The sequence below is a fragment of the Haliotis rubra genome, unplaced genomic scaffold (assembly GCF_003918875.1).
Source record: "Haliotis rubra isolate DU_JTF1 unplaced genomic scaffold, ASM391887v1 Scf518, whole genome shotgun sequence".
NCBI classification, from domain to species: Eukaryota; Metazoa; Mollusca; class Gastropoda; order Lepetellida; family Haliotidae; genus Haliotis; species Haliotis rubra.
The window spans coordinates 261,675-289,202 of record NW_025767211.1 but is presented as its reverse complement, the minus strand read 5'-3'; the positions used below and the strand labels follow the sequence as shown (position 1 = coordinate 289,202).

General features: G+C 41.6%; 1 protein-coding gene across 1 annotated transcript in view; it reads right to left on the bottom strand.

Moving 5' to 3' along the window:
* LOC124292454 (electrogenic sodium bicarbonate cotransporter 1-like) overlaps positions 1 to 27,528 on the bottom strand; it is a 53,338-nt gene that overhangs the window by 15,553 nt on the left and 10,257 nt on the right. The window contains 5 exon segments of the mRNA XM_046729541.1: positions 95 to 255; positions 608 to 746; positions 1,809 to 1,835; positions 2,177 to 2,299; positions 5,280 to 5,392. Coding sequence (XP_046585497.1) covers positions 95 to 255; positions 608 to 746; positions 1,809 to 1,835; positions 2,177 to 2,299; positions 5,280 to 5,361 — 532 coding nt within the window. The 5' untranslated portion in view covers positions 5,362 to 5,392.

Genomic DNA, 27,528 nt, shown 5'->3' with positions numbered 1-27,528 from the left:
CTTCATGACATACACTTGTAAGTCAATCATTTTCAACAACTATGTTGGTTGCATAGTTGGGACTATTGAGGTTGGATTGTAGGAAGGGACGTACCTGCTACTTGTGTGATGTGGTAGGCGTCCATCTCCAGGGTAACGCATCCGCTCATCAGACTACTCCTAAGCTCGAACAGGGAGTGCAGAGACAATGAGGCCACGTGGGGTTTAGACCACCGCTCCCCACCCTCCTCCACGTCCTCCTCGTACTTCACCCACCTGCAACATGACGTAAACGCCGTTACCTAGGAGGGCCTATAAGATGGGAATGCATACGCTTGAAACATAAATTTAAACGTTTCCAAACATAGGATACGAACAAAGTTTTCAAAATCTAAATGATCAAAATATTGCACCACGTTTTGTTTTAATAATAATAATAATAATAAGTCTTGAGTTTCCATGTTTTGTTTTCAGGTGCCACCAAATGAAGGTATTTTTGTCGTCGGATGCAATCTTACTTTGAGTGATGCAGCCTGTTGAAAATTTCAATGCACTGACAATTATGTGATAAAGGTGGAAATAGGATTTTAACGATTTGGGTAAAAAATAATTATTGTCGTCCTCTGACCTGGCCATTTCTCGCCACTCAGACTCCCCTGCCAGGGTGTACAGATTGTCCATCTGGCAGAACACATCGTGCGTCTGATGGGCGTCGTCAGTCACCTCGTCCAGCAGGTGGTGAATCTGCTCGCTCGGGGTCAAGGACGCTGCAAGAAGAGCAGACAACATCAAGAGTGGAATCTTTTCCCCAGTTTCTATACATCTCTTTCGATGGTAATTATTAAAAATGGAAATATGAAAAGAACACTGGCCACTGAAAAGAACAAGAGGACAATTCGTTGTTGGATAAGTGAACTTGAAGAAGATAGTATCTGAAAAATCAGAAATCGTTCACACTGTAAGATTGTGTTTAAGTAACGAAGTCACTTGGTCGTAGATATTCTTTTGCAAGAACAAGTATTCCGATTCGATATTTCTTGTAAATCAGAGTTATGAATATCTTTTTTTTCAGAACATCTGAAGCAACTGAAGAAATAACAATTGAGGAAAACCAAGCAAATGTACGTCAACATAGTAATCGTTGGTTCTTGCTGAATGCTTTAGCATGGATGGGATGGTTCTGTGAGGGATTATATGAGATTTTAAGTCAGTGTGATGGGTCATTAAAATGAAATACGATGTCATGACATTTTGTGGTTTAACAAGTTGTAAGTGAATACATATGTATGTTGATAGTAATTTTTGATAATATCGTATTAGGAAACATAAACATGCTTTTCACAATCATTCGCAATAAAATACCTTCATGCTGAACATAACTGACACATTTGTACATCTTCCATTTCGAATTTGTAACCACCGGTTTTCTTGGTCTCACGTAGTGTGTACAAGTAGGAAAATGTTGTTTGAAATCATTTACATCGTACAAATAATGTTGTTTTTAAACCTCTCCTTTATCACCTCCACACAACAGGCTCCAGATTACATAAACAACAAATAATATGACAACACAATATTCACAGAAATGAAGTGGACGCTACAACATAAACATAAAACAGACATAGGTAAGAATACCGAAACAGTACCCACAACCAACCAATTTTCCAATGAAGTTAGCTAATAATATGATTCCTCGTAAGTAACATCGAACTTCACTTTCGTAAACACTCGTACATTTCCGGCATCTGTCGTATCGCCGAAGAGGTACGAGTGCTCACAAAGGTGGCATTAATAGACACAGATATAAAACGATAACCCAGCCCGTTTACCTTGTGGTGGAATATATACATCCTCATCTGCAAGTTCGAGAGTAAGTGGTTAAAAGAGAGTATTACAATCTGAAGAATCTTGGCAGTTATTCAGGCGTAAATCGTAGAAGAAATTGTGGCATAAGAGAAAATGGAGGAAGCATAAATCGAGACAATAAATATCAGTATCACAGTATATTATGATAAAACGGCCAACTCCATGACCTTGACGTCTGGAAATGGCGTAACACCAGTGATAAAGATGGGTATACACAAAACCGTAATTCTCTTAGCAAAGCGTAAAAGGAGATATTCCATTATATAGTGAAGTAAGCATTCTACAGCGATCACACAAAACACAAATGCAAAATATATTTAACGGTCCTCACTTGGAGATACTGCGTCATTGACTTTGTACTCTCCCTTTGTTCGCCTGTGACTGTGACCCCGACCCGGACGCTTCGGTTTGTGTGGGAGTCGCAGACCTATGTACTGATGACGATGATCAGCAACTGAAACAGAACAGGTTTATCTCATTTGAATGTGTTTAGAGTCGTATACCAACTTTAGAATACTTAAGACGACACAGAAACATAAGAAGAAACTTTTGATCCAAGACGGAGAAGAGTTTGAATAGGATTGAAGGTTTGAATAGAAGAACGGACGGGTGAAACACAGATTTTAATGAAAAACTTGAAGTGAACAATGTTCTGTGATGAAGTATTTGTTAAGGAGGAAGGCTAGGGAGAGTGTGTATATGTGTTATCGTTGTTTAGATGTAAGACACATTGAATGACTACCTTTGAATGATAGAATAATGGACTGACTGACTGACTGAGTTTAGTTTTACGCCGCTTTAAAGCAATATTCCAGCAATATCACGGCGGGGGACACCAGAAATGGGCTTAACACATTGTGCCCATGTGGGGAATCGAACCCGGGTCTTCGGCGTGACGAGCCAACGCTTTAACCACTAGGCTACCCCACCGCCCCTAGAATAATGGAGCATGAAGATCATGACTTCAAGTAAGGACAAAGGAAATTCTCTAAGCATTCAGTAGAAAATATATTGAGGTTCTCTAAATGGGGACGTGGGTTCTGTCAATGGACAGTCTGAGCAACTGAAGTCATCCATATGCTTATGGCTGTAAACATCACCTAAAGATGAATGTCACTATATCCATTCAGGATCACCCATACACGAACCCTATGTCCGTTAGATATAGGTCAATGATTTAGTATCAGAATGTACGATGAATTTATGTTGAAAGTCTCCCCCACCAGGTGTGCTGTGTTAATACCCAAGGGAATTCATTTATTTCTTTATGCATCTGTTACCATTGTAACTTATCTGGTGTAACCAAAACACCAGCCATAGCATAGACTCTTCTTAAAGAGAGGCATACGAGTACATGTATAAGGGTATTAACAGGTGTTATGCATCTGCTTTAACAGCTTAAGTTTGGTTGGGTTGTTGTTTAACAACATGAGCATCGATCTACGCAATTGGAATACGATGACATGTGTCAAACAAGTCAGCGAACCTGACCATCCGATCTCGTTAGTCGCCTCTTATGACAAGCATGGGTTACTCAGTGTATTTTTGCAAAGTCCCCAAACTGCATCTGAGGATGAAAATGCATGTTAAACAGGGACTGTGTAACGACTGACGAGAATGTGAAATTATTACCTTAGAGTGTTTATGTATCGTAATTATTGTGATATATTTGAAATAATCTGTATAATTTCTTATAGAGGATATTACAATATAAGGACATCCAATCAATGGCGTCTATGTCTCGTATGTATTATACCTCCAGACAATGATGGGTTTTCATTACATTCCGTCTGCATGCAGCTCCAGACCCATTGCATGTCACGAGTGAAACCCCACAGAAATAAAGAAAATATAGTTTGGACTAAATCATGACCTCATTTCTTTACACCAGCCATGAATTCAACGCTGCAGTGCAGAAAACACTACCTGTACAAAATTGCCTTCCTGTGAGATATATACACACGTGCTGACAGTCCTCGAACCAAACGTTTGCTGCAAGGTTGAGCGATCTGGGTTCGAGATTAGTGTCGTCTGTTTGGTCAAGTGTAGAAGAAGGCACTCCATTAACCTCGTCTTGAAGTCTAGGAGGATATCGACACGGAGTAGCGTATTCATACACAAATATTTAGGGGGTTTATGCACTGACTAGTTGGCAATTTATCACCGGGTCATCTTGACAGTGAAACACACCGGTTTCCTCTTTTTTTATATTCTGTAGGTGAATGACTTTTTAATGTGGTGTAAATCGAATGACATTTGTTGGAATTTCAGTTTACAGTCCGGCAGTGTAATCAGAGAATGACGTGTTTTTTCTTTATCTTAACACCAACATACGTGCAGATGACGTGCTCCAGGAAAGGGGTGACGACATATGGGGCTATCTGACCATATCATGGCGGTAGCAGAATTATTACCAAGATGACGGAGTGGGTTGAACATTCCGCGAACAGCCGATGACTCCTGAATGTGTCTTCGGGCAGGACCAGTTTTACAATTGATCTAGGACACTATGACACAGGAGGCTAACCTAATCATTAATTATATAACGGGTGAACATGAAGGCTTAGTCAGTTTATTGATAGATTAGTTATATTTAAATTAGATTTAATTTAATTAATATATCTCACAGATAAACTGGTTCGACTAAAATGTGTGTTCTGTTCAAGTTAAGGTGTATTAACATAATCTGGTCACAAATCCGTAGAAGCAAACCATTTAAGAGATATGTCAGACATTTGGAAACTTGTCGTATTTGCAGCACTCTTCTCAACTCAAGCAGAGGTTAACAATTATACCGTGCAAAATTGGTGACCCATATTTCTTCTCACGACGAAAGGTTTTTAAACCTGGGGCTGCAAACCATTGATTGAATGAGTCGCTTTGTTCTGCATTACACATTATACATGTTTACGTCATTTAGCCTATCCCATCTTTTCTTGTGTTTTGCAACACCGGATTACGTCACACGTGCAGTTCATAGTAAGCCTTCTCTGGAACTATTCAGACAACCCTCTGCACGAGGTTGTCATGTGAACAAATGTACGGTACACAAACCATCTGACTGTTTGCCACACTTCAATAATACACCTCTCATTGTCATACACCTAACATACTATTTTTGTCATTGCCATACTTCTGTAACACTCCACATTGTCATTGTCACACTTTGAAGTCCTACAATACGGCCTTCCTGTTGCCGCGATTCTCTCATACCATTTTCTCGTTGCCATACTTCTATAATACACTCCTCTTTTGGTCATACTTCCACAATGGTATATTCCTTATTGTCATACTCATACAATACGCTGTTCCCCATGGTCATACTTGTACAAAACGCCTTTTCTTCTTGTCATATTATTTGTATTACTGCTTGTGCTAAAAGGCGGCGTCTTCTCGATGGTAGCCGTATATTCACTGTTGTACTGTTTACTTACCAGTCGTGTCAAAGTCAGGGTCAGTGATCTGACGGTTGGCACCCATGTCACGGACTGCCTCGCCATTTTCTACTGGATCCATGGTGGCTACTCTTTTCCTATATCACTTTAACCTGCAAATAAGAAGAGGAATGTCAAGGTCATGTCAAAGTTCTGTCAAACATCTCTTTGTCTCGCTTATTGACCCCTACTTTTTTCTGGAGTGAAACCTACTTCTTGACACCGTGTGATGAATACCTATACACTCCAACATTGCTTATCTCAGAGTGCTTTCGTTCACTACCTCACTTTGGAAACTCCCGTCATCGCCAACAGTGAAAACAAATGCCGACATTTCGGACACAGTATGACGAAGTAAATGGCATAAATGTATTAGTGGTGAAATGTATCATCGTCATCATCATCATCATCATCATCATCATCAACGCCTCACGTCATTATCTTGTTATGGTTTTGATCAGGCGCTTTGAGATAGACTAGAGGTAGAAGTATTAATTTAGGACTGGTTATTCTTTTACACTGACATTCTAAATATTTCATGGTTATAATCCTCTTCATCAGCGCTTTCCCTGGATTTTCCCAACAATCCCAGGTTCCATATGGTCATATATAACTGAACTATTGACCCGTTGGGGGTATTGACGCGTTAAAGTGTTTGCTCGTCACCTAGAAGACTCGGGTTCGATTCCCGACATGGAGTACAGTGCGTAAAACAATTTTCTTGTGTTCTCGGCCGTGATATTGCTGGGATATTGTTGGAATATTACTAAAAGATGCGTAAAACCATACTCACTCACCACATAACAAAAAACGGGCGGCATTAATTCTTTGTTTATGTGTTTAAAACACGACCTCTTTACCAGTTATACTGAGCGATGCATGGTAATGGCAATATTGGTTCTGTACTGACACTGCCGTTGGTGATGTCGAGATGCCTGTTAAGTGACGATTAATGGCGGTGTTATTGGGAAGATTCATCAAGTTTATAACGTGGTCTATGTCCTAGAGTTACATGCATCAGGTCAATAACGTGGTCTAAATCATAGTGTTACATATATCAGTTCCGTTACAGACCGACACATACACGACCGGTGTTAATACATCGCCTTGTCTGACACCATTTTCTTTCATATCGGTGTCAGTTTTTTTCATATCGTGATAAAGTGAATGATTTACTAACTTTGTCGGAATAGGGTAATAAAACAACATAACCTTAGTTCTTTTCTTACACGAACTTATTAAATGAATGATTTGGTAACTTTTTCTGAATTGGGTAATAAAAACAACCAAAAAACCTAAATCCTCATCTTCCGAGTGCAAATACCTTACATTTGAGTCATGTCATTATGTTGATGTAACTAAACCACAGTTAATTAACGAAACTACTTTACTATTTTAGAGTCTCACAATCATATCAGAATATTTTCTTCTCACGACAACGCCAATGAAACATGTATGAATTTGCCTTAAGAATGACTATTCAAATCTTTACCATTAATACTACATTGGTTGCAAAGGACAAACGAAAATAAGACCAATGTTATAAGGCTTAACTCATGTTGTCGTCGTTACCTTGTACGGTGGTGCTGCTGATGTTACTGAAGGAGTTCACTACAGCCCATAATATGAGGTCCGATCCCCTCTGCGTCCAAAGAGAGAATGATGGACAAGTGTGCCTCAAGTTCCCAGCTAAATATTGAGTGAGATGCCAAATGTCTACCAACATACCCCGATATAAGGCCAAAAAACTCCTTGTTTCGTGTTCATGTTCATGTACATTTTATTCATGTGCCTTTCGCCTAAGGAAAGACAACAATATATGTTATCGCGTACATTACAGAAACAAAATGACAGATGATGTACCATATATTGAATTTTGCTTAAATGTACATGTCTATTGGATATCAACATAAACAAAAAAACAACATTCGAGCAATTTTGACACTATATCAGCACTAACGCTTTCGTGCCCCGCGCTGTACCGAGGATTGGTAGTATTACTGCACTACCGGCGTGACGGTCGAGTGGAGAATTACACTACAGTTACCGCCAGCGTTCTGTGACGTATAGATTGTTGACCTGTGCCCGATAAGCACGGGTACACTAAGATGAGTATCACACATCGACTACAATGGATGGTACTTAGTCCAAACTGGTTTCATGGGTTTATAGCTCTTGCTAGATCATCGATTCTATGTGTTTAAAGTATTAACCAAATGATCACTTAGTGTTGGACAAAGGGCCATAAAATATCTCTATATCCGCGAATTAAGGGCTAATTCTTCATATAACTGTTTAAAGGATTGTCTTTCCAACTTGAAAATGTATTGCAAAGGTACATGTTCATTTGCATTATTTGAAACACGTATATTTCAAATTTCATTTTTCATGAAATATTACAGTTCTTCATTTCTTGGTATATGTCGAATCGATATTTTATGTTCGCAGTTGGTACACAAATCCCCAAAGATACAGTAAATCCTGTAAAAGATACATTCCCGATAAGGAAAATGATATCCTTGTACCTTTAATATCTGTCTGCATACCATGTGATCGTGTCGCTGCATATCACGTGATCGTGTTGTTGCATATCACGTGATCGTGTTGCTGCATCAGTGGAACGATACAGCCAGTATGACACACACTTGTGTAGTTATACAGAGTTACTGGCTCGGAACGCACGAGTGTCACGGAGTCTATTCCGTGGTGACAATACGGGTGGTATACGGGTATATATCACAACAAACGAGTCTAGGAAACGTTTTGCTTGTCTGGACCAGAAAATCCAGTGACAGGCATCATGTGCATCGATCAACGGAATTGGGATACGATGACATGTGTCATCCAGGTCAGCGAGCCTGGCCACTCGCCTCTTACGACATACATGGGTTGCTGGAGACCAATTCTAACCCTTCACCGGTAACCCCTATTATAATATGAAGTTCGATTTCAAAAGTTAAAACCATTTCAAAAGTGTGCCATGATCGTACTTTTATTGAAATGAAACATTTACAGTTGACGTAATGTAAATACTAATAGAAGTTTGATAACGCTATTAAACATCCGTAATTCACGTTCAACTACTTTGACAAATACGACATGTAAGTGTATTAGGATGCCAATTATGATCCGACAGCGGCTTATCAGCATCAAAGTGTATGGCAGTTCACCAGGGTTATTTATACGCCAGATAATCCTGTCTGGAATCTTTTTGAACTTAACAACCTCACATGTAAAGTTTGAAGCATGACGTTGCAGTTTTTAGACGGTTTGGAGCAAGTAGTGAAATTAAAAGCACCTTTGTGAGATTTACAAGTTTAAGTCATGGAAAGAGGGTTAGGTTAGGTTAAGGGCTTCCAATGAACTTTTCCTGATTACATGAGGCTAAAGGTTATTTTCCCATAGTGAAGCTAAACGAAATGAGTTGGAAGTACCTAACGTGTGTGACCCGATATTGCTTGTAGCGGCTACTGTGACGGTAGCAGTCTGATTTACGGGTATCAGCTTTGATTGTAACCCAACAGGTAAACATGAAACGCAATAACGTCATATAAAAACGTTTTCGATTGCAGAATCAGATACATGATTGAATAAATCAAAATCTGCTGACTGTGGCTGTCGAAGACAAGGACATGGAAGCAGCTTCGTTTGCAAATAATCAAAGCACATATCGGTATGGGGTCGAAAATATACTGTCACTTAAAGAAGTAGTCTGTATCTATGACGGTCGGTGCTCCGACTGTGTTAGACATATATGTTACTCACTTATATGTCTTATTAAATATTTTGGACATAGTAGACACGCACACGCACACACACACACACACACACACACACGATATGTATCAGGGATAATCTACAGTCTCCCTGTATATATGGATGAATGAATGAATGAGTGGATGGGTGAGAGTGAAATGAATAAATGAATGAATGAATGAATGAATTACACCCGCTTCACATCAGGAACTGGCTACTCACCAAAGGTTCCCTTGTCGGCCTATTTCTAACAATGTCTCTTGATTCTGAATCGCTTGAAGTTAGCATGATACTGACTGAGTTAGTGAGTGTGTTGTGTTTGAAGCCGTGTAAGGGAATCCCAATACTTGTGCGTTGTTTTGTTAAATATAGGCAAGTCCATATGATAGGATAAACAGCTAACAGTCGCGTTCACCCGTCATTACTTTCTGAGCATTAGACCGTGTCTATCCCTATTTTTAATCTAGGTGCACTCGGACTAGGCACATTGGGAATACGCCTAAATTAACGCACACCGTCACGGTTTTGAATCTTGTTAAAAAACACTTGTGATTCGAACAATGATAAACGCATCTTGGCACAACTTGGACAGACATCATCAGGACATACGTGCCAATATCAAATTCACCGGAACCTCCAAACCGACATGTGATGAAATGAATGAAAGGGGAAAGGCATAACAGCATAATCTGCATTGTCATACGTTATCTGTAAACAAAACGTCATTCATGTTTTTTGCTTGGTCTAGTTATTGCCCTTCACAGGAGGAGGATGTGCTGAGACGTGTCTCGTTTGTCACCTCTCTTGTCATTCTGGAACAAGCCATCTTATTTTTAGAAAGATGCGTGTGCTGACGAATGTCTGTAAGCCATTGCCAAACACTTTCTTTTGCAGCTGTACAAACCGAGACATACGTAACGTGCACCTATACATTGAATGATTTAAATTTCTCAAAGAAACGAAATTCTGTCGTGATATTTCTATCGACATATTTATGAAAATGTATTTCTAGGTTAGTGCCTGTTTCGACCGCTCCGTGGTGTAGTGGTTAGAGCGTCCGCCCGGAGAGCGGAAGGTCGCGGGTTCGATCCCCGACCGCGTAATACCAAAAGACGTTAAAATGTGGTACTTGTTGGTCCCTGCCTGGCGCTCGGCTTTAATGGGTACAACAAGGACTGGTCGGTTCGGAGTCAGTATAATGTGTCTGAGTGGGGTATTCATGCTTCACTGCGGCATGGTGTCTCAGTGGGCTAGCACTATAAAACCAGCTTAAGTCTGGGCTAGTACAAGCAGCCACACATACACATACACACGCATGCACGTCGTCATATGAGCGAAATATTCTCAAGCACGACGTTAAAACCAATTTCACCTCACCTTAGTGCCAATTTCAAAATTCACATTAACGCCGTACACATTCTTAATTCGCTTTGTTTAACGTCAAACAAGTTGGTTTCGCTTCTTCAACCCTCATACATGTGAAACCGGTTAACTTATACACACCAATGAATTCTCCAATTTTAGAAATGAAGCATGTGAAAGAAGCTACAACGGTATATCTGTTGACAGCACTGCACGCTTCCGTGAAAGAACTGTAACGAGTTTCCAAAACAAAAACACATGACATGAAATTTGAACAGGACTTAACATGTTCACTGACGCTTTCAATTTTCCATATAACATTATATTGTTTCTGAAATCCCCCAAATTGCACAGCACAGCGAGGTCAACCATTATCAGAAGTTACAAAGCATGTAGTGTGTTCCGTTTTCCAGTCACTGAATCAGTGAGGTTTGACGTGGAAACAAGCATTACGCATGCGCGAAAACGTATTCCGGTAAATCATCCGCAGTTTGAAATATAATATAGAACGCCGGAGGGCCTACCACGCTTTTAGCTATCACACATGATGTGATAACATCTTGAGTGGAAACAAAATCATTGAGCCATTGATAAATACACGTATAAAACACCTGTACAAAAATAGCCCATGGTGAGTCTGTTACCAGGGCAGAGATGAAGGATCCGTTTCACGAAGCGATCGTAGCGCTACGACTATTGTAAGTCTATGTTAAAGTATGGGAGTTACGGTCACCTAAGCGCTACCAAAATGGGGCTCAGGTCGGTTCGAGCAGTCCTAAATCTGCATCACTGAAATAGCTCTGGTTGAAGAAGACAATTCACATACGAAATGCGATAGTTTTTCAAAAAAGGAGTTCATTGTCGACTGTCACCAGTGCGTGTACATGTGCTGTTCTTATGGTAATGCATGACGTCATAAGTCTACCATGGTTTAAATGTGATATCACATTGTATTACTATTGTGTACCAGTACTTTATAATACGTTAATAGTTGGGTATTTCTTTGCTTTACATGTGTGTGTATGTTTGTACATACATTCACTAGGATTCTGGTATGCCTGATTCACGAACTCATTCCGATGAAACTATGTGACTATCCTGACTGATCAACACCACTTCACATCAACTACAACTACTACTACTGTTGATACTACGACAACAACGACTACTACCACCGCCACAACTACTTCTACTGCCGTGTCTACTACCACTACTACCACAACTACTACTAGAATCTACCACTACACTGGATTTATTACAACTTACTACTGCTGCAGTCACTACTACAACTTCTACGTTTACTGCTACTACGACTACGACTACGACTACGACTACTGCTGCTGCTATTGCTACTAGACTCTGTCATTACATGCGACCCTCTTTTCGAAAATGGGTCAAACTATTCCAATCAAATATCTGCAGTGCTACTATTAATGCTGGTCACATATCAGATTATTTCAATCTTGGGAGATGCTGCAGACAAGGGGATCCTTTGTCGCCATATTTGTTTCTTGTACGCGCCGAATTACTTTCAAATGCAATAAAAAACGGACGATACATTGGAATTACTACAACATTTACTGCTGCCGCCACTACTACTACTACTACTACTACTGCTACTTCTACTACTACTACTACTACTACTACTACTACTACTACTACTACTACTACTACTACTACTACTACTTCTACTACTACTACTACTACTACTACTACCACTACCACTACTACTACTACTACTACTACTACTACTACCACTGCTACTACTACTACTACTACTACTACTACTGCTACTACTACTACTGCTACTACTGCCACTACCACACACTTCTACTACCACTACCACCACCACTCACTACTACTCACTACTGCTGCTGCTGCTACCACCACTCTACCACCACTACTACCACTACTCTCACTACACCACTCACCACTACTACCACTCACTACTACTCTCACTACTCACCACCACCACTACCACCACTACACTACCACTACCACTACCACCACCACTACCCTACTACCACTGCTACTACTCACCACTACTCTACTCACTACTACTTCTCTACTCACCACTACCACCACCACCACCACTCCCCACTACCACCACCACTACTACCACTACCACTCACTACCACTACTCACTACAACCACCACTGCTACCACCGCTACCACCACCACTCCCACCACCACCACCACCACCACTACCACTACCACTACCACTACCACCACCACCACCACTCCCACTACTTCACCACCACTCTTACCACCACTACTACCACTTACCACTCACCACCACCACCACTACTACCACCACTCTACTACCACCACCACCACCACCACTGCCGGCTACCACCACCACCACCACCACCACCACTCACCACTACCACTCACTCACTACACTACTGCTACTCACCACTACTACTACCACTACTTACTACTACCACCACCACAATACCACTACTACCACTACTACTACTACTTCTACAACCACTACTACTGCTACTACCACCACTGCTACTACCACTACTTCTACCACTACCACCACTACTACTACCACTACTGCCACTGCTACTACCACTCTACTGCTACTACCACCACTTCTACTACTACCACCACTTCTACTACTACAACCACTTCTACTACCACTACTACTACTACTACTACTACTTCTACTACTTCTACTACTACTACTACTGGTACTACCACTACTACTTCTACCACTACCACTACTACTTCTACCACTACTACTACTTCTACTACTACTACTGCTACTACTACTACTACCACTACTACCATCAAAACACATGCTCCTGCCCAATCATCCCACTACGTTTTACGCTACAAGCAGCAACAGGTACTCCTCCAATGTCACGTCAGACACGGAGACCCAGGTCATCAACACCTGAACACACTAGGTTGCCTTTTGTCGCGAGTTAATATATGCAGTTGATATTATATCTCCAGTCCACCTATATCCGTCACATTCACATGCATTATTCACCGGAGGACCTGCAACAAGATACCTCCCTCTGAGTCAGCTGTGTCAGTACCACATGACTTCCGTTATCTGGGAAGGAAATCGTCTGACACGTTAGAACCGTTAATTCCGTCACTCTGTCAACGTTTTAAAAAGAAGAATCTGACGCGAAACGAAACCTGTTGTGCCAGTCTGTTTAAAACTGGAACGATGTTTATGTCGTCTGGATTCTAAGGTGCATTGAAACTGACAAACAGGCTCCTTTAATAGAGACTATTTAATCCGACTTTTACATTTAATATTTTGCAATGGAATAGGTAGTTTCATGATAGCACGTTTTGTTGAAACATTGTGCATTTGTGATTACAAAATGGATGTTAAAATATTATTTCCACTCATGTGTAAATGCAACATGCATAATTTATATCGGTAAAATGTTATATCATGCATAAGTAGTAGTATTATACAGTTGACTACGGTTATAACGAACACACTAATTTTATAATAATAATGATAATAATAATTCATTTATATAGCGCCTAGTATCCATCTGACTAGTTGCTCACTGGAGGCTGTAATCATAATCTGATTAACGCTAGAAGGTTATAGTCACAAGAATTTATCCAACCGGGTACCCATTTTCTGCTGGGTGAACAGAGGCAATTTTGAAGAAACTCACTAGCCTAAGGTGAGACCACATGTATCGAGTGTGCTTCGTTGTGGGGCAGGACTTCAGTCCTAGAAACTCTCAGGAGTCAAGCTGCCAAACACGGTCACCCATCCAAGGACTCTCCGAGGTCGACGTTGCTTAACTTCAACTTATTCGTGACCTGAGCTCTACGTACAGGACCACACACCGCCATTTTAGTTCGTTATAACCGTAGTTCGTCATACGCATTTCGACTAAAATACTAAGATAAAGCAGGTGTCACGGGCAATAAATATTACGTTATATCCACCACTTCGTAATAAGCGTGTTCGTTATGTTCTTGATATATGTAATTTATGAAATATTTATGATATATGAAATATATGAATACGTCATATCAAAGATGTTTTCAAAACGGAAAGACACACATAGGCAGGGTGTACAACAACACCCATACCCATCTTAACCTTGCGATACACATCTTACGAAACCTTTTCGGATCTAATTAAGACTGGGTGAGTATGGGTTTAAACCATTTTCCAGAAAAATCAGGATTCGGGACACCACAATGGGTTTTACAATTTGTACTCTGAAATAATGAAACATTGATTTGATTGACACCTTTGTAAGGAGGAGACGTCATTGATGCTGAATATATTTAATACAAAACGCCAATGGAATAATGGAATAACCATCTCTGAAACAGATTCCACTGGGAGTAAAAGGCACAATAGCGGTGAATGGATCACTAAAATCCACGATGACACCAGGTGTTCGCAAGAATATCCACCTTACCGGAAGCAACCACCACACAGTTGCTTACAATTACATAAACGTAGATGTTTGTTGCCTGATTCTCAACGTCCTGTAGCTAGAGGCTGCAATTATACTTGTGATTGTTCCAATAAACATAATTATGCAAGTAAAAAAGGTAAAACACCCTGCAGGTAATATTGCAATTACAATTTGTCGAGTCACCATGAGCGTTACAATTCACTGTAGTCTGTACTACGTAAGTTTTTACAACGATACAGATGTAAGGATCAAGACAAGGATGTGGACTCCGACGTATCCTGTTTGAGTTCAACCTTCCCTCACTTCCTTGTGCTATATATACAGGGATCTCAATAATCTAGTTAATGTATGTATAACGTATGGTCTCATTACAGATAAAATCCAGCTTGGTTTCCTGGACTCAATACAACCACTGTGTGTTGTTTTTATGATCGACCGCAGGTATATACTCGTTCTGTAGCTTACGTTCTCGAGGAATAACAAACTACTGTCATCCTCTCACAAGGACCCTACAACACGGATATGACAAATATGGGTTAAACGAGCTACGGGTCAATTAACGGAGTCGGTTATTTTACTCGAGGACTTAGTGGAACAAAAGTGTTTGTTTGTTGTTAACGCCGAATATATTGTAGTTAGAACAGTCGGATATTATGACTACCGTAGTTGTTTGGACAGATTTATTATGCCGTGAATGTTGTAACCCATATCAAACTACTTTTTAGCAAGAAATATATGACTCTCTTTGAAATCTTCGTAGAAATAAAAAATGTTTGGTTGTATCTCAAAGTTGTAAAATGTGGACGTGAAAGGCTGGAATATTGCTCGAAATAGTTGAAGGTCACCCATCTCTATATATTTCGTGGGGCGGTGGGGTAACCTAGTGGTTAAAGCGTTCGCTCGTCACGCGGAAGACCCGGGTTCTATTCCCCATATGAGTACAATGTGTGAAGCCCATTTCGGGTGTCCCTCGCCCTGATAATGCTGGAATATTACAAACAAACCCATTCACTTACTATATACATTTAGATTTGTGGATAGTTTCTGGTCAGTCAGAATCTGACAAAGTAAGAACGAAAGAAATATCTTAAATGATACGATAAACTCTTGTTTAATCAAAAGTCAACATATGAGAGTTGTCAACATTTCAGTTAAATGAAAGTTGTCTATACCATATACTCTGAGTCACACGAGAGACCACGTGACGTAGGGAGAGAGTGCATAGTCCAACAACACCGCTGGCACTTTTATTGAACGAACTCAAGACGCAAAGAGATGGTATATCAACGAACCGTTAGGGTTTATGGTTTGTAACTGTACAATAACTGTAACTGTTAATGATGAGGTTATTGGACATGCAATATATATACACATATAATCGGATCTTGAGGTCTACTTGACTCAGTTTGGTATAACACCTGCGCAATAGTCTATACTGGTTTATAAAACAGGTTTCACACCATAACACGTTGCTCAAATCATAGACTCCAGTGTGAAAATTGATAAGTCAAGACGACCACCGTGAATGTTGGTTTCACTGTAATGTGAAGCTTGGGAGAAGTCACATGGCATTTACTCTCATATGCTGACATCCTATATTATAAATGAAGTACTTTAATTCAAACTATTCACCGAAAACTCGGTTCAATCTCTCAATTACTTTCCTTTCACCGTGGTCAGTCAATACTGACTTGCGTTGACCAAGGGACGTTCAGGTAGCCTAGTGGTTAAAGCGTTCGTACCGAAGACCCGGATTCGATTCTCCACATGGGTACAATGTGGGAAGCCAATTTCTGGTGTTCCTTGCCTTAGAACTGCTGGAATAGTGCTACAAGTGGCGGTAAACCATACTCACTCACTCATGTTGTCCAGTTGTCTGAGTTGTCTCACTGCTCTCCGAAAAGAGACTGTTTGGGGTAATTGCCTTTATCCCTTTTTGTAGACTTGAAATTGCTTTGATTTTCAAATATTTGCCTTAGCAGGCGTAGGAAACCGATATTTCATTTACCTTATAGTGTTTTTAATATGTACGGGCCCCAAACATAGATAAACCCGTAATGAGGCTAAGCCCTTAAATGTCGACTCAGAGAAAAGGTCATATGTTGACAATCCACGTGTTAAAAAGCGTTGTACATAGTTTACAGAAGACCTCAAGGATTAAAGACTCTTTTCAAGTGGGTTAATTAGTTACGAAAATTATCATTTTTCCATGTTACCATATTAAACAAGAATACACTATCCAGCCGTGGCTCTGAGATCGCTATGTTAAGCTGGAGCCAGTGAAGTGTCAAATCAAAGAAGTCCGCAGACATGTTTTATTTAAAATAGGTAGGTTTTGTAGAATACAACTAGTTCCTCTAGATTTTAACTAGTCAAGTGTCTGTTCTTGCCCTCAACCATTTTAGGGTCTTACATTTATCAACGTTCTGTACATATTCAGGTGATTACAAGACATGACATAAAGAGGTGGGGTTCAAAGACATTAAACGCATGTCAATCACTCAGGTACCACGTGATCAAATTTTTACTTCACACTTTGTATCAGAAGAAGCGAACCTGTTCCCAATGAACTTCGATCTGTTTACAAATACTTATTTTAACGGTATGGCTAGATTTATAGGCTCGTCCACTCAACCAGATTAGAGTTAAAGATGTCTAAAAGTAGCGGAGCAGGACGCGAAGTCTGACGTGCAGTCACTTAAGGTGTAGAAAAATTCAAGATGGCTGCCATAAATCGTCTTTTACTGCCTGTCTCATGACCTTCCCTCCCTCTAGAGGGCGGTATTTGTGTTACAAAGTCTAGGTCAGTTAACCCAAGTGGTATTTTACAAAAATAGTTCCATTGTACGTAATAATCTTGTTTTAATTATAGAACAGACAATGCAGGAAAGGACTTGGACTTTTCGATTAAAATACATTGTTGTACGGTGAAATTAGGTGCAATCGTTTTTCGTAATAATACCTTTCAAGCAATAATACGTTAATTTCCAGTAGTCTATATGTAAGCACCAGCTATCATTTGAAGTACTGAATGTACAGTGGGTGTATCCTGATGTTTCCAGATAGTGAGTGAGTGAGTTTAGTTTTACGCCGCACTCAACAATATTCCCGCTATATAGCGGCGGTCTGTAAATAATCGAGTCTGGACCAGACAATCCAGTGATCAGCAGCATGAGGATCGATCTGCGGAATTTGGAACCGATGACATGTGTCAACCAAGCCAGCGAGCCTAACCACCCGATCCCGTTAGTCGCCTCTTACGACAAGCATGGGTTACTGAAGATTCATTCTAACCCGGACCTTCACGGGTCTGTTACCTGATAATGGAGATTATAACACGGTACGATAATAGATAATTTTTATATTTTTATATAAAAGAAAATCACAGTAGAACATAGAATGTTCCTAGTGGATAATGTTTGAGTGGCATTTTAGAAGTTCAGACGTACAATATAGGACAAGTTTTTATGGATAACAACTGTATTTCGTGGGTGCGAAGTTTCGATACAGATTTTTGTACCGTTGTTTCCTGCTTGACAGGAGTGGATAATGGTTCATTAGAAAGTGAGTTAGATGAAGGTCACGCCATTGCAGTTCTATCGCGGTGTGTTAGCTTTACGTAAGAGATTCCTCGAAGTGACATAGGACAATATCCACTTTTGAATAACCACAAGCTGGGGTAAAATGTTGACATAATCGGCGTGAACCCGGATTCGAACCCATAGTCATCGGATCCTGAACGATTCCAGCAGATAACAGCAATGTTCAGCCAGATAACGAAGTGTGCGCACATTATTTCCAGAAACAAAGTGAAAGACAGAATTCGTAAAGGACACATATCAGAACGAGACCAGATTGAAGGGGAGATAACTACGATGATCATGTTACTTCCGGTTGTGTACACGCTATTCAATGACGCATGTAGAGAGGCAGTATGCCCGCCACGTGCACTGGTTCATGGGAACAGAGCATGTGTACTGAACGCTGTATTCATTTGTTGTGCAAACACGTCGACGTAATGGAGATATCTCCATATGTTATTGTTTATATATCAAATAAATCGTTATTTCCAGACAAGATACAGCCTAAACAAACAGCCGATCTCATTATCATGTATAAATGTATAGCTCGTATCATGCATATATGTTCTTATATTCACATCACTTCTATATAGTGAGTGAGTGAGTGAGTTTGGTTTTACGCCGCTTTTAGCAATATTCCAGCAACATCACGGCGGGGGACACCAGAAATGAGCTTCACACAATGTACCCATGTGGGGATTCGAACCCGGGTCTTCGGCGCGACGAGCGAACGCTTTAACCACTAGGCTACCCCACCGCCCCCACTTCTATATAGAACGTACGAATGTATATCTTTGTTTGTTGTTGTCTTAGTTATAATAAGAATTTAGACAAACTGTATGATTAGTAACGTACATGCTTGAGCCTTGAATAATCCATATATGGTATTACTGTCAGTACTGCATGTAAACTGAGTGAATACATTTAAACGCTCTGTTATCATTATACTTTGTCAGGGCTCCCTGTAAACAACCGATTCTGGTCCAGGTGAACCAGTGACAGCATATGAAACGATTCCCATCATGGAGGCACACTGACACCTGATGAACATTGTCCGACCACCCGATCCTCTTGCATGATCGGTTTGACACCTTAGACAAACCTTAGTCCCTTTTACCTCTTGGGGACAGTTGTGAGCGAGTTTACTTTTACGCCGCTTTTAGCAATATGCCAGCAATATCACAGCGGGTTACAACCGAAATGGGCTTCACGCATGTACCCATGTGTAAAATCGAACCCGGGTCTACGGCGTGACGAGCTAACGCTTTAACCACTAGGCTAACCCACAGCCCACATGACCCATTAGAAAGGGATCCATGGACGTAATTCGACAAAGATGCTGACAACAACATGTAAAAGGGCGCCGCTTACAAAGTAGAAGTAAAGGTATACTAAGGACCGTTTTAACGTCGGGATGGGACTTCTGTCGGACTGACCATTATAGGGAAAGTGATTGAGACGGACTTGATGGTCTTGATGACCCAAAGGACAGCAAGACAAATGGCTTGGATACAGCATCTATAGACTGATATATCCAGCATTGATCTAAACGCACAGTCATAACACGAACGGAGTATGACCTGCTCGTGACACTTATTATTGTACGGTACTGTACAGACGGTCACGCATGCTGTTGAATATTACTGCATCTAAATGATGAGGTGATATAGGTATAGATATTACCTGTTTCACTGGACACAGCGTCCGGGAATAGATTACACAACGTATAGCGTGTCTCCTCACTTGGCACATGTCGTCACAGACGCTGCTTCAACTACGACACCCTCAACGTGAGCGTGATCAAAGGCGTTGGAATTACAACTGCACGAGGCTAATGCTTAACCCAAACTGAATGGCGTACCGCAAGGAACTAGCATTTCGCCAGTGGCTTCTGGCCTTTGAGTCCAAAACAGGATTGTCCCGGAAACCTGCCAAGTAATAACACACACGATCGGCAAGCATGCCTCCATTTCTTCCTCACACCCTCCACATGTGCTCTTGTGTGGGAGATGGTCTGTTTCAAAGTATAACTGTCAGCTGCAGGTATTACACTGGCCATAGTTACTCACTGTAACTAGATATTCATTTAATGCGATCCGTCGGAAATATTTGCTGGAATTACGCCAGTCTTGGCAAAGCTCCAGATGTTGCCTGTATCATTTATTCATTAATTACCGTTTATTATCTATTAATGTGAGATGTCTATTAAGGTCTTACGACTAACAATAGGATCTTTGAAACAGGGACCGCCTCTGTGGTGTAGTGGTTAGAGCGTCCGCCCGGACAGCGGAAGGTCGTGGGTTCGATCCCCGACCGCGTCATACCAAAAAGACGTTAAAATATGGTACTTGTTGGTCCCTGCCTGGCGCTCGGCATTAATGGGTACAACAAGGACTGGTCGGCTCGGAGTCAGTATAATGTGTCTGAGTGGGGTATTCATGCTTCACTGCGGCATGGTATCTCAGTGGGCTAGCACTATAAAACCAGCTTCAGTCTGGGCTAGTACAAGCAGCCGCACATACACATACACATGCATGCACGTCGTCATATGAGCGAAATATTCTCAAGCACGACGTAAAACCAATTTCACCTCACCTCACCTCTGAAATAGGTTTCCCATGACAAGTGACCAGGCTGTCCGTGTTATTGTAACCTGAGACCCGTAAAATTCTAGGTTAGAATTGGTATTCTGCAGCCCATGCTTGACCACGAGGTGACAACTGGATCGAGTGGTCAGGCTCGTAGATTGGGTTGGACAATGTCATCGTATCCCATTTATGCAGTTCAATACAAATGATGACAATCACTGGAAGGTCAGGTCCATGCTCGATTATTTACAGACCACAGTCATAAACAACAACAGTCGACTGTTTACTTATTCGTTTACATTACTGCATTATCCACGCATGTATGAATATTTACAACATATGCGTTAGCATACAATATGGTCGTGTAAGACATAAAGACATGTGACGTACGGACGACCGAACTCACCAAAACCGCCAGATGTTGCACACATTATTTCAGAAAACATTAAAACGCAACTCGAGCTTTGCACAGAATTAACCCAATTTGCGGAACATTACAACTGCCTGTTATATGTGAGCATACGACAGTGCAGTGGCTTTAAGCTGCATGTATAATATTTTGTAGTCAAGACAATATTAACATGACGTGATCACGCGAAGTCCAGCCTAATATTACGCAGCTATTACTTTCGACACCAGCCGTATGTTTCACATCAGGCTATTGGCATACCCACGCAGCGTTATTCCTTAGTAGTTGAGTTACGTTTTACGTTTCTATAATAATGTGTGCATTTCCGGTAGCTTTTTGGTGAGCTCAACAATACGTTCATCACATGCCTACGACCATATTAGGCAATTAACGCATATGTTGTTGACCACGAGGTGACAACTGGATCGAGTGGTCAGGCTCGTAGATTGGGTTGGACAATGTCATCGTATCCCATTTATGCAGTTCAATACAAATGATGACAATCACTGGAAGGTCAGGTCCATGCTCGATTATTTACAGACCACAGTCATAAACAACAACAGTCGACTGTTTACTTATTCGTTTACATTACTGCATTATCCACGCATGTATGAATATTTACAACATATGCGTTAGTATACAATATGGTCGTAAGTGACATGTGACATGTGACGTATTTGACGACTGAACTCACCAAAAACTGCCAGATGTTGCACACATTATTTATAGAAAAACATTAAAACGTAACTCGAGCTTTTGCACAGAATTAACCCACTTGCGTGGAACATTACACCCAGCCAAGCCTGTTATATATGTAGAGCATACGACAGTGTGTAGTGGCTTTAAGCTTTTGCATGTGGTGTTGGAACGAGCCGCGTGATCACGTCGCTTTAAGTGTTGTGGTTGTGGCGACACGGGGCTCCGCTGACAAGGTGTTGGGCAGTTCAGAAACTTCAATACATGATATAAAGTTCATATGTATAGGTTAATGCAAAATCACATTCCGATGTTTACGTGTTGGAAGTAACTGATCCTGAGAAGCTTAAAAAAGCCTTCTGGTTCACTTTTCAGGTTAGCCAACTTCATCAAAGCTAAGGACTCCGCTTGGCTGCTCTCTTCCTCAACACATAAACTCGGTGGTTGGACCGATCGTTAAGGAGGCCTTTCCTTGTAAACACTGTGCTGATTTCATATGACACTTGCCCTTTTCTGGTGTTCCCCGCCGTGATATTGCTGGAATATTGCTAAAAGCGGCGAGAAACTAAAACTCACTCACTGACATGAGGCTTTAGTGACACTAATTTCCTTATCGTCAAAGAGTGCAAAACCATTAGTAAACTTGATATTGAGATTGTGCTCAACACCTTTGACTTGTTCACGAAAACTGTGTCATCATGAGTTTTAACATGCATCACAAGAGGATCATCAGACTAAAAATGTGGGCAAAAGTTCACAATAAAATTATTCTATAACGATGAGCCTCAAACCACGCCCTCCCAAAATAGTAATAGTAGTATTTAGGACCATGTTATCGTTAGCATTAACTACCATACCTCCAGAAACCGCCTCCTTGGTGTAGTGGTTAGAGCGTCCGCCCGGAGAGCGGAAGGTCGCGGGTTCGATCCCCGACCGCGTCATACCAAAAGACGTTAAAATATGGTACTTGTTGGTCCCTGCCTGGCGCTCGGCATTATGGGTACAACAAGGACTGGTCGGCTCGGAGTCAGTATAATGTGTCTGAGTGGGGTATTCATGCTTCACTGCGGCGTGGTATTTCAGTGGGCTAGCACTATAAAACCAGCTTCAGTCTGGGCTAGTACAAGCAGCCACACATACACATACCCACGCATGCACGTCGTCATATGAGCGAAATATTCTCATGCACGACGTTAAACCCAATTTCACCTCACCTCACCTCACCTATACCTCCAGTAGTGAATGAGTCTCTTTTTACGCCGTTTTCCACTATTCCAGCAATATCACGGCCGGGGACACCAGAAATGGGCTTCACACATTGTACCCATGAGGAGAATCGAACCCGGGTCTTCGTCACGACGAGTGAACGCTTTAACTACGAGGCTACCCCACCGCCCCATACCTCCAGTAACCAAGAACAGTGAATGAAGAGACATAAACTGGTGCAGCGCGTGACGTAAGTACCGTTAACTCTCTTCATCCACACCGGTATTGCAACACCGCGTTCCAGATACCCACCTCCTCAACCAGAAAACTTTCCACGGTTAAAGTGTTACCGGCTTCCAAACACGTCTGGGGGCAGCGATCTCGGGGAGACGGGAATCTCATCAAACAAGATGGCCAAGTTACCGAACTTACACAGAAATCAGAAATATCCTAGAGGGAGGCTCTCGGTGCTAGTTTCCGACTGCAAGAATCCCGTATATCATGATTGCGGTGGTGTGTTCCGAATGTTATTAAACCTTAAGTGGTATGATATTATATTAATGACTCATATTATTTATCATTAAATACATGATTGGCGTAAAGCCTGGTTCGCTAAAATATACTCTCCCAAAAAAGAAACGCATCATGAAAATAGCAATTTCATGTAGCAATGAATTAAAACGTGATTCATTTTACAAAAGGGTTTGCTCTGTTTATGAGTCCTATGGTGTTTATGTTTTGAAACATCACAACAAAACGCACCATCCGTAAAATACCCGTATTTAACAGCATGATTTTCAATTTCGGCGTGTAGTGTCACAGAATACACAATTCACATGCAATGCACGTGAAAGTTTGGGATCAGATAGTCTCAATGATGGGTATAAAAGGGTGATCGCTGTCTGTCGATTATTCACTGTATTTGGAATATTGTTGACGACACGCAAACTGCCACGTCTAAGTGAAGCCAACCGTCATATCGCTATTGGTTTGCTTGAAGCTGGCCAGTCTCAACGTGCAGTTGCCCGACGCATGAATGTTCACCAAAGCACCATTTCACGGCTCTGGGAGAGATATCGCCGACAGAATGCGGTAGCAGATGCCCCTCGCAGTTGGCGACCTCGAGCGACCACTGCGGCGCACATCACCTGCGTCATCGAACAGCTACGGCGACAAATACCCGGATTGAGGAAGTATTTTGCACAGACCGCCAGGAACAGGTTGAGAGAGGCTGGTTTACGTGCCAGAAGACCTTATTTTGGCCCTGTGCTTCGACAACAACATCGTCGACATCGAGTTCAATGGTGCACCAACGTTCAGGCCTGGAACCTACCGAATTGGCGTAGAATCTGGTTCAGTGATGAATCACGATTTCTATTGGAACGACGCGATGGAAGAATGCAGGTGTACAGACGTCGACGTGAACGTTTCGCCGACGCTTGCGTTCCCCAGGTGGACAGATTCGGCCGGGTCAGTGTTATGATGTGGGGAGCGATCACCTGCCGTAGGAGAAGTGATTTGGTGATGATCCAGGGCAACCTGACAGCTCAACGGTACTGTGACGAAATCCTACGCCCACACCTCCTTCCAATCATTGATCGCCAGAGGGAGTTGTTTCAACAGGACAATGCCAGGCCCCACACAGCACGTCACACTAGAGACGTCCTCCAGAACCACAGCATCAATGTGCTCCCCTGGCCCTCAAGATCACCGGACTTAAACCCGATCGAACATCTGTGGGATGCCCTGGACAGACGGGTGCGACGCCGTAACCCTCAGCCCCAGACACTTCTGCAACTCGCACAGACACTACAGGCAGAGTGGGCTGCGATTGGGCAACACGAGATTTTGAGACTTATTCGTTCGATGCCGAGGCGATATCGATGCCGTGCAGTTCTGGATGCCCACCGTGGTCACACGAGGTATTGACTTCAGCGCCACCACACGTCTCCATGTGACACTCAAACTGACTTTTCCTCGAGTTGGTGCCAAAGACGGATAAGTCTGCATTCCCAGTGTGCAATTTCGCTATATTTCATTGACACATAAAGCCTACAAGATGTTTCAAAATAAACATACAAATACAGTCGAAATTCCTATATGCGTTTCTTTTTGGGAGAGTATATTTGATGGTTGATCTTAAGCAACAGCGATCATTCCGTTTGATGATTCACAGGTTGTAACATTAAATTGGTTTGGTTGACGCCATGCGTGATTGGACACCCACTGATTTCAGACTGTAACCTTCGCATTCAGTAATCAGAATATGCAGTAACGCCAGTATATTAGAGAACTGATCCTATATGTATAGTAAGAGTGAGTTTAGTTTTACGAAGCACTCAGCAATATTCCAGCCAAATGGCGGCGGTCTGTAAATAATCGAGTTTGGACCAGACAATCCAGTGTTCAACAGCATGAGCATCGATCTGCGCAATCGGTAACCGATGACATGTGTCAACCAAGCCAGCGAGCCTGACCACCCGATCCCGTTAGTAGCCCCTTACGACAAGCATAGGTTACTGAAGATCAATTCTAACCCGGATCTTCACGGGTCTATATACAAGAAATAGCATATGTTTGATAGAGGTCTTATGAACATTCGAGAACCATTCAACCCTTTCAATAGCTAATGGACTTAGGTGGTCAGACCTGGAGCTAAATATTGCATTATTATTCTGATTTGAAACAGCTGAATCCGAGCCGATGTCTGATGACTCAAAAATCATATTATTATAGCAACTAGTTAAATGTAATGATGTCTCTGCAGGTTATGCTCTCTTTGCTATTACTTCCGCATTGAGCAATATTCCATCTATATAATCGTATAATTTGTATATAATCGAGTCTGGACCAGTGGTCCCGTGATTGACGTGAGCATTGATCTATGCAGTTGGGAACCGATGACATGTGTCAATCAAGTCAGCAAGCCTGACCACCCGATCCCGTTAGTCGCCACTTACGACAAGCATTGGTTGCTGAAGACCAGTTCTAACCCGGATTTTTACGGTTTACGTGTAGGTTCTGTGACTGTTTGGATGAAGAATCCCTATTGCGACACACAATTGCATTGTCAATTCAAATCAGAGACCATCTTTCTGAGGCGAGAATGTCCATTAGCCCATAAGAAAATCTAGTTTGCACTTTTGACACTGCCAGCGTGACACCCTTGCCCCGAGAGACAAACACTTCGACCATGCAGAATTCATGGGTTCAAATTTAATTATTATTTTTTTTTAAATTTTTTTTCACGCATTCAAATTAACCACAAACATAATTTGCCTGAAACCTCGATATCCACCCGAAAGCTGGGCCACACGTTTGAATTAATCATTTTCCTGGCATTCAACTTCCACGTGGTCCCGCTATCAAACAAAGCTGTACATGTACATTCTTCATGGACCTTGTTGAAATTGTGAATGGCTCACAAAGTCTGACCTCCTGAGGTCAACGGGCATTGAAATGGATGAATGGTTTTCCACAGTTAATGAGACTCTATCTGCCTGACCTAGTCTACAAACCTGTGTGTGTCCAACGTTCGATACGGTATCGGTCGGGACCGATAAATTGAACATTTATCACTGGGAAAACAGACTTAAACTATAGATAGAAACTAACAACTACTGATTGATATTGCTCTTTGTGGTTTTGATACGGTCCCTCAGATTAGTTTTTCAATTGGCCTGTAGAGGCGAGAGTGTCTCGATTATGAATAGATCTGTGAGAGGTGTGAATGGGCGATGGAGAGAGAAATGACCTCGGCCTTCATCTTCAACCAAGAGGAAAGCATACGTCGTGTGTAAAGACGACAGCAGTTTATACTGACAATGGCAATTAATGTAGCACTGGGTGGGACGATGGTGGGCTTGATGATTGGAGTTGGAGAAGGAGGACGCTTGTTTGTGTGAGTGCGTATGTGCGTGTGCGTGTGCGTGTGCGTGTGCGTGTGAGGTAGATGAACCGGCACATGTTGAGATCAGCAGAGGTGGGCATGTATGCATGATAGAGAAAAAGACAAGATTGTAAAGAAAAGGCAAAAGAGGACAGATCAGTTTGAAAGAGGAGTGTGGTAGAGTAGAGGACGGACACAAACGCACATACAACGGAGCCGGAAGCAAACACACTAACTCGAGACATATCCCACGAAATGACGCCTACCAATCCCTTGTCCAAGTTCACCGAGAAACATAAATAACGACAGCTGAAGGCGACATGCACACAAAACAATGT